The sequence below is a fragment of the Fukomys damarensis genome, unplaced genomic scaffold (assembly GCF_012274545.1).
Source record: "Fukomys damarensis isolate Sample0158 unplaced genomic scaffold, DMR_v1.0_HiC HiC_scaffold_23, whole genome shotgun sequence".
Classification (NCBI taxonomy): Eukaryota; Metazoa; Chordata; class Mammalia; order Rodentia; family Bathyergidae; genus Fukomys; species Fukomys damarensis.
The window spans coordinates 36,678,092-36,687,485 of NW_022900935.1; the positions used below are offsets into that span (position 1 = coordinate 36,678,092).

Genomic DNA, 9,394 nt, shown 5'->3' on the forward strand with positions numbered 1-9,394 from the left:
ACAGATAGCAATGAAATGGGTGGAAAGTAGCACAAAGAACTATGAGTGCTGAGTGATGGTTTGCCTGCACCAAGGCGCATTCATCCCACATTCATTCCAAATATATGTTGGGCACCCATGGTGTGCCAATATCTTACTCTTCACAACTATGTTCCCATCTTACAGTGACTGCCAGATAATGATCCCTTACATGTGTAACATGTTTTATATGTTTCTTTTCACTATGTTCCCAGAGCCTACACACAGTACCCACACATTAGACTGTCAGTAAATACTGAACGTCTGCATTCACGCATGTGCCACTCATGTTCTCCTTGGAGCTTACTTAGGTCTCCTTTCTCTGAACTGTTAAAAAAGGCACAAGCAATGCCTTTGACTCTCCATTAGTTATCCAAGTGGCTTCATCCTGATGCTACTGCTAGATTGCAAACTCTCTGAGGCTCCAGAATATGCTTTGTCATATTGTAACCCACAATCAAACCTACTGGAAACACATGCTCAAATTTGCTTGAATTTCTTACTAAAAGGACCAATGGCTTTCGTGTTACTTTGAAACATTTTTCATGAAGCTCTGCCAATAGCATTTAACAACTTATGGGGAGTTTAGTAGATGATTTGGCATATAGCTAAGAACAAGGACTTTAGGTAAAGAGAAATTTAAGTCTGAGAACTGTCACTACTCCCTGTGACCTTGAACAAGTTATTTAATCTGCTTTAATCCCAGTTTTCTCCTCTCCATAGTGAAGAATAGTACCTTCTCCATGGGTATTCTGTAAATAATAAATGGAATAATGTGTACATAATACTTATTTTAGTGCTGGTGTAGCACATAGAAACTATATTATTTACACTGTTACACTTTATATTATCTACTGCTGCATCATAGTAGGCATGCTTTACTTCCTAGCAATCCTGTTTTAAAAGGAGGATGATGGGTAAGGAGGCTATGGCAGTTCAGAGCAATTTAGTGACTTTCTCAAAGTCATCCTGCCTAGTGAGAATCAGAGCCAGAGCCCAAGCCTGGTCTCCGCGACTACAGAACAAATTTTCTTGCTCTTTATCCCCATGTGGCCAAAATAACCCCTCTGCTCATAGTTTGAATGAAAACAAACCCCTCCAAATGGTTGTTTTAGAGTCCTAGAGACTCAAGTAAACATTCAGAAATACAGAGATTAGGTTTGGGGGCTCCGGCACAGTGTTGGCTGGGCACCAGCCCGCGGAGTAAGGCACGGGAGGCAGTGTGTTCCCCATGCACAGTACATACTGTTTCATTTAGGGCCACCACAAAGATTAGCAATGCAACCTTAGACTTGGGACTCCAGACAAGTAGAGGGCCTGTGCACAGCACAGATGTTTCTGTCCTTGGAGAGCTGTCCTGCTTTCTCCTGTGACAACTTCTCGGTCTAGGGAATTTCTTTCAACATATCCGGAGGAGCTCGGTTTTGTTTAACTGTGACTCCTTCATCATAACTTCCTCCTTTCCTCAATCAGAGCTGCCCCCTTCTTGATCACAGGGCATAAGCATTCAAAGTTTGACATAACCTTGGGGTGACAGCCTGGATCGGGAGGGGAGTGATGTGATCCAGAGACACACCGCTTAACGTGAATTTTCCTTCCCTCTCTCTCATTGTCAGACCTGATCTTGCCTGCTGCTACCAGTTTAGCTAGAGAGTTGCTACATTTCTCTCTAAACTTGTTTAACAATCCAGTTCTTTATTTTCTAAATCCAGGAGGCTGGCACTAGGCTAAGTAAATCTAGGTTTCTGATACAACTGAGACTCTTGCAGAACAAGCACTTTAAATATGTTCCTGGATTCTCTATAAAAGAAGAGATAAAGAAAAACGGATTACATATCTTTTTCTGTTTAAATGCAGATTCAAAAAGCTGTGACACTGGCCCCACTCTTTTTGTCTTTTAGATAGACCACGTGGTGCAGGGGCACGCTGCCTTCCCAGAACTACAAGCCAAGGCCACCACCAGGTAACTGCTTTGTCTTTCTCTGTGACTTTCCTTCTGTGATGGTATGGAAGGCATTCACTTTGGGCAGCTGCATGATTTTTAGGTCCTAGGCACAAAGAAAATCCCTGCCAGTCCTTGATTGATTGTAATATGCCAACTAAATGGTCCAGAACATACATGCACTAATTTTTAGAATGACTCAAGAAAATTCAAATAGCCTAGGGATCCCTTAAGAATATCCAGTCTATGGATGAGAACCTCTGATGCAGTGAAGGGGCATGGATTTGGGGGTTGAAGTTCACATGCCAGCTTTACCCCTGCTCAGGAATGTGACCCTGCAATCTATTTGATTGCTTTAAGCATGTCTCTTTGTACAACTGACAAAATCTGATATAGAGCAGTTTCTATTAAGTAAGGCTTAGCTTAAAAGTGTTTACATGTACTCATTTTCATGTAAAAAGGAGATAAAAGAAAATATGTCTTTATAGCTGTACAAAAGAAATAAAAGATCAAATCACAATCTAATTGAGTTGGGTTATTGAAGTTGGGTTGGGTTGGAATGGGAAGGAAAGACAAATCACCCGTGTCACCTGTACCCCTTCCTAGTGCTATGGCCCTGATAACTTCTTAGTGCCTTGACACCTCCATGTAAAGGAAATAATAGTAAACATCTTATATATTTATTGAGAGAATTGAATGAGTTGTAACAGTGGCTGGCACGTAGCAGCCATTGTCAAGCTGTAACGGGTGTTCACTGACAGTTGTAGTGGTAGAAGTTATTGCTGGGTTGCTGTAGTCCCCTAAGAGGCACACACCCACATGGAGTGGAATGCATTGCATGGCACATGAGATGACAGGCAGGGTGCTAATGGAAATCTCTAAATGCAATGCCATGACCATGCAGGGCGTTTATGTCACATCCTGCTATTTTCCCTCATTAACTAGCAGTTTAGTTGTTGGAGTAATGGCATAACTTCAAACAGGAATTCCTAATTTCAAATCATCAGTAGACCCCGTACAATTATGCACCAAGTTTTTTTATTACATTTTTGTACTTGACTTGATGTAAAAGGGCCCCATAGCTTAGCACATTCTTGAGGGGACCCAGCACAGAAAAGAATGCTAGATTTGGAGCTCAGAGATCTGAACTAACAGCTGCAAAATACATCCTTGTGACATAGTATTGGAAAATCAGTCCAAAATGCCTGTGAAAATTTACTTTTAATTTTGTGAAGTAATATATTTGACAAGGCTTTACAAACTCAGTTATGATGATGATGACAGTGAATTCTGTTCTTACAGCTAATAATAGAGGAGGAGGTTTGGTGGTAGCCATTGCAAGGTTATCAGTCATTCATAATTTTCCTACCTTTTAATGAAAAGTAGGAGGAATACCAAAAGCAATTGGTTGGGAATTAGAATTTTTGGTTCTTTTGCCATTTCTCCCATTGAGATCTTAATGACTCAGTTTGTGCACTCATTGAATCACAATAATTTTGACCTATTTATCTCATTTGAAGATGTAAGCAAATCCGAGGACTGTTGATATATGAAGATTTTTAATGCTCCATACAAGCCTAAACTGGAGGTAGATTTGCAATGAAATACAACTTCCATAACTTTCTTCTATGAATGAACTTCATTTGGGAACTTTTTACTGAAAATAGAAAAGAAGGAAAACTTTATGGACTCACATGCAAGCTCTTAAAAAACAACGTAGCATAGTCCAGAAAATTACTTATATAATTTAGCCCAGGAGTCAAAACTGGATTTAAATCCTAACTTTCCACATCAGAGCATACAGTTACATCCAGCTACTGCCTGTATTTCTCCCCTTCAGAGTTCAGTTTCTCTAAAACACTGCCTATACCCTTGATCCCTATTTCCTCACTTTCTGCACCTTTGCCCGATCCAGTTTGAATTCCACCACTGTCTGCTTCACATTGGATGTGAAGCCTGTGAGTGACCTGAGCTTTGCTGAATCTGTAGGATGGTTTTAAGTCTTCAGCTCTCAGCAGCATGGCACCAATGGTCACTCCTTTGTTCTTTTAATGCTCTCTTTCTTTGGCTTTCCAGAATGTCACTCACTCCCAGTTTTCTCCCTGGCTCCTCCTCCTTTTGAAGCCCCTGGTACATTTTTGTCCATTAATATTAGCTTGTTCCTTACAGCGAGGTTCCTGAATCACCTTCTGTCTTTGCTGTCTTTTCCAGAGTGACCCCAACTCTGCTGTTTTTATATTTCTGTGATTCTCAAATTTTATCTCCAGACCAAATACTCATTCTGTAAATATTAATTCTCTTCCACCCACCTTCATGTTTTATCATCATGCAAAGGAAAAATGCATTTGTATCACATCAGATCTATGAATACAACATTCTAAGATGATAAACCCCATTATGTTTTAGAAAGACACAGGCATACCTGTTGTTTAGGTGGAGTTGGCTACTTGAAGAGGAGCACAAATCCCTTAAAATCAGGAGCAGTGTGTCTCTCTGACTGTGGGGGCTTTTTGAAAGCATCAGTGCTGTTCACCTCTAATCTCCGAACTTAATATCAACAAAAATCTTGTTTGAAACTGTGGAAACAAGTGTTGATAAACAGATCAAGTATTTTATCCTCTTGATTTACCATAATCCTTTTAGGCCCAGCCTCTGAATAGAGATGTCTTATGAGCTTATAAATTAAGTAAACAATAACAAGATGTGCCCCTACATGTACCTGGTGACCACAGTGTCTCTTTACATGGGGCCAAATATCCAGACATTTCACTCCATAGCCAGCGATTGACTTATATTGTTTATGATTCCAGCCTTTTTTTTTTTTTTTGGTCTTGATTTGTCTCATAAAACCTTAACTAGCAATGTCTCAGAGTGAAGTTCTGGGGACATGAAATCGTTGAGGAGGAGAAGTTGGCAAAATCCACCATAGCCGTGTGCAAGGTTAGCAGCAGAGCCAAGTTGAGCTCTAGATCCTCCAAGTGTCTGACCTGACAAATGTCTTGTGAGCATTTATGATAGAAGAGTGAACAAAGTAAAGCAAGTCCTTGCTCTTCATGTAAATTTCACACACACACACACACACACACACACACACACACACACACAAAAAGAACCATACAGGCATATGCATGTATGTATATACACAGATAGAATGAAATCGATAAATATACTAAGGGAAACATAGATAAGTAAGGAAATGTAGCACAAAGGGCTTTGAGGTGATAGATGGGTGCTATGTCAAGTGAGGGTGCTGTCCTTGCTGGAGTGACACTGGAGCAGGACTTTGAGTGAAGGGAAGGAACAAGCTATGATTCTAGAGGGAAGATCTTCCAAATGGACGGAACAACAAGTCCCCAGGCTGGAGCCGGCTGCCAGCTTGGCAGGCTTAAGGAACACCTTAAAGGTCATCGTGGCTGGACTGGAGGGAAACAAGTTAAGATGAGTGCTAGAAGTTAGCTGGCAGCTACACCATGCAGGGCCTTGTAGATAAAAAGCATGCTGGATTTTACTTGGGGTTTTAATTTGGTTTTTTTGGGGGGGGGATAGTTGCTGGGGTTCACACCCAGGACCTGGCACATTTTAGGCACATGCTAAAGCACTGAGCTATACCAATAGGCCCAAGATATAGATGGGCTTTTGAAGAGGAGAGAGACATGGTCAGAGTTACATTTTAAAAGATTACTTAGGCTGCTCTATGGAAAATGAGCTAGACAATTGTAAGGAAGTGGAGAGGTGGTGGAAGCAGAGAAATGGGAAAAATAAAGGCTTTCAATCTCCCTCAGCAAGCTCCCAGTGAGCTGGGCAGGAAACCAAAAACAGAGAAGCAAGTCTGTTCTTGGTTTGTTTGCAAAGGTTCCTGTCATAGTGGTCATCTCATTTTGAGCTCCCTGGTTTCGGGTCCTGTAGATTTGTCTTTGTTTCACTAATTCAGGTTTTTCTTGACTTGTCTTTCTTTTTAACTACTTTCTCTGTAATCTTTCTGTAATTCCTTTGAGACAACTCATTTTACTTGGTCTGATCTATTCCTCAAAGCTCTTTTGCTTCTGTGATTCCCATAATCTGAATAAAGATCAATTTCTTAAATTTTACTTATTGGGGTCCTCTCAAGAAGACCAAGGGCAGTGCTGATTTGAGAAGTAAATCCTCTATTTTCTACCTCTCCAGGCACAGTTCATGGCACATGCAGCAGGGTTGGGGAGCACAACATGCTTGTTGCCTTCCTTTGCCCCTCTGCTGTGCCTGGGAGGTTTGTATCCACATGACCTCTGAGATATCCCTTTGGCAGCCCAGTGCTTCAGAGAGATACAGAGATATGTGATGTGTAAACATTGAAGATGTGTGGGGGTCCACCGAGTTTCCCGTAAATAATTAACCTGATATCTTAGTCTATTCAGGCTTTTGTAATAAATCCAATAAACCAAATGGCTTATAAAAAATAAGAGATTTATTTCTCAAAGTTCTGGAGCCTGGGAAGTCTAAGATCAAGGTGCTAAAGATTCAGTGTCTGGTAAGGGACTTCCTGGATTATAAAGTAGCACCTTCTCACTGGGTCCTCACATGGTGGAAATGTGAACAAGCTCAGTTAGGTCTCTTTTATAAGGGCCCTAAACCCATTTATGAGGGTTCTGACAGCCTCATCACCTAATCAGTCTGCCAAAGGTCCCACCTCCTAATATCATCATCTTAGGTAAGATGCTTTGGGATTTTATCATGTAGAGTTGGGGTGGACAGGAACATTCAGATCACAGCTCCTGGATATAAATGACCTATTATGGCAGGATTCTCAGAGGCTCATCAGATTCTGTATTGTTTATTCTCCATAAGTCATAAGAATGAGCCAGACATTATAATTCTAGTATTCAACATAAGACCTATGTTCATTCATTTTTTACTCCAGTAACTGTGTTGAACACCTGGAAGGGTGTATAAGATACAGATCCTGATCAAAAGGATTTCATATTCTAGGGATGCCCTGAAGAGCCTTGATCTTAGACTTCTCAGAAACCCTCATTTCCTAAACTAGAATAAATGAGATGGAGGAAGTACCATTCATTCATTGGACAAATACTCCACAGTGGCACTGTGTGCCAAGTTTCTTGCTAAACCCTGAGCATATACTGTGATGGTCTGACTTCATGACACAGGGAGGCTGAGGGCAGCTAACAAAGAAATGAACCCATAAATAAGTCTACAGTGACCAAGAATGATTAGAAAGAAACCAGCAGAGTTCAATGGCATTATATGAAGGAAAGCTCTTTAGTTATTGTGTCAGGGGAGCCCTAGCCATGGAAGGACAGTTAAAATATGGAGGGTAGAAAGGACATAGCCTTGTAGAGAGTGGAAAGAAGGCCCATTCCAGGCAAGGGACAGGAGTCTGTGAAAGCGTGAAGGGAAAAGCTGAGGAAGTTGGTAGGAGTCCACGGGCTGTTGTGGGCAAGATGAGGCTGGAGACAAGGGCAGCGTCTGAATTGTCTACGGAGGGACAGCAGTTATCCATAGCTGTATTACAATCAGCTAAATAATGTATTCTATATCATTGCACTAGTCTCCTTATTACCAGACCAGACACAGGATGTTACTGTCAGACTGCTACATGGGATGAAGGCAGGTGGGGGTCACTGTGAGGGTGCACAGCAGTGCCAGGACCATCCTTGTCCTTTAATGAGACTGCACTGGAGAGGAAAGTAATGGAGCAGAGAGGGCTGTGTTCAGAGGGGACAAACAAACAAGTCCAGCCTCAGGACTTCTCCACAGGGTATCACACCTGAGTCCGGAATGGTGAATGACATAGGACAGGTAAATTGGGCAAGAAAGAGGATTCTAGGTAAGAAGAAGCAGAATAAGCGAACATTCAGAGGTCAGGTTTGCATATTATGAGAATACAAAGTAGGTTGTTGTGGTGATAGCATGGAGTGCACAGGGGTGAGGAGAGGGAAGTACAGGATGTTCGTGCAATACAGCAAAGGCAGGGAGAGCTAGCTCATGAAGGTCTTGCACCATAGAACAAGCTTGAACTTTGTCCATAGGGCCAAAGGGAGGATCCACTGCAAGGTTTCAAGTACAGCCAGGAGTCATAACCAGAGCTGAACTGCAGAGTCACTCAGAAGGAAGTGCAGTAAGCCTATTTGAAACTGGCAGAATTTCAAGCAAGAAGATAAATTTGGAGATTCTTGCAGTTTAGATCTAAAATGCCCTTCACAGATCTCATGTGACCTCCTAATCTTGGGGGATGCTGTAGTCATCAGTGAATTAAGAGGTCAGGAGGTTATAAGGCCTGGTTAGGGATGGGTCGCCATGGTATCACCTGGAGGCTGTATTCTTGTCCCAGCTCTTTCCCACCTCTGCTTCCTGGCTGCCATTCAGTGAGCAGCTTTCCTCCGCCACACACTTTCACCACACTATCTCTGTGTTGGTGTCAGCCAACCGTGGACTGAATCCTCTGAAACAGTGAGCCAAAGTAAACCTCTCCTGCCGTAAATTGTGGGTGTCCATGATGGGAAAGCTGAGTCTGAGTCAAAGTCTCTAACACAGGCTTTTGAAGGTGGCTTGAATAGAGTAGCAACAGTTAATCTGGAGAAAGCTTTGCTAGTTTCACAGATATTTAGAGGAAGGAACCAAGTCCCACTGAAAGATTGAACTGGGGAGCTAAGAAAAAAAGGGCAGAAAGGGTATTTCCTCTGACATTGTTCCCACCCTAGTTAATTAAGCAGTTGTTCAAATGAAACTTGCTTTGATTAAACAAAAGAGCACAGAAGGAGAAGCAAGTCTGTCAGAAAAGGTGTTGTGTGTCATGTTAGCTATTTCAGTTTAGTTGCCTTTGAACATCCCAGAAGAAGCCTCTGATGGTGATTGGATACTTGAGCTGGAACTCCCAAGAGGAGAGTGCGCTGAAGATGTGCATGCATGTTGGGAAATCCTCAGTGCTAGATGATAACTGGAGCCATGAGAGAAGGGAGGAATCCTCCAAGGGAACATAAAGGGTAAGAAAAGGCCAAAGACAGGGCTCTGACCAGCTCATATATTTCAGGGACAAGGAAAGGAACAGATCACCTGATGGAGAGATAGAAACCTGGAGCTGGTAGAGTTCTGGAAACAAACAAAAAAAAAGGAGAATGATAAGAAAGAAGAGGGCAAGTGGTGTAAAATGCAGAAAGTGATCCACTGAGAATAGAGTACGGTGTTTCAGTGGAATGGACCAGCTCAACACACGCTGCATTGGGTTAAGCAGTAGCAACTGGAGTGTGCAAGCCTCTTTCCTAGGACTTCCTTGTGACCCTGGAAAGGGTACAGATTTTTTTTGTCATAAAACATATTCAGGTTTTGATTTAAGAATACTTCTGGGTACAGGCCGGGGATTTAGCTCAGCGGTTCGGTGGCCTGCCTTGCAAGCACAAGGACCGGAGTTCATCCCAGTACCAAAAAAAAAAAAAAAAA

The 9,394-nt window shown here is 42.1% G+C and overlaps 1 protein-coding gene across 6 annotated transcripts in view; it reads left to right on the plus strand.

The window, feature by feature from the left end:
* Fggy (FGGY carbohydrate kinase domain containing) overlaps positions 1–9,394 on the plus strand; it is a 420,052-nt gene that overhangs the window by 284,724 nt on the left and 125,934 nt on the right. For all 6 annotated transcript variants that reach the window (XM_010610466.3, XM_010610467.3, XM_010610461.3 and 3 more), the window contains one exon: positions 1,920–1,981. In XM_010610466.3, coding sequence (XP_010608768.2) covers positions 1,920–1,981 — 62 coding nt within the window. The remainder of the gene's footprint in view (positions 1–1,919; positions 1,982–9,394) is intronic.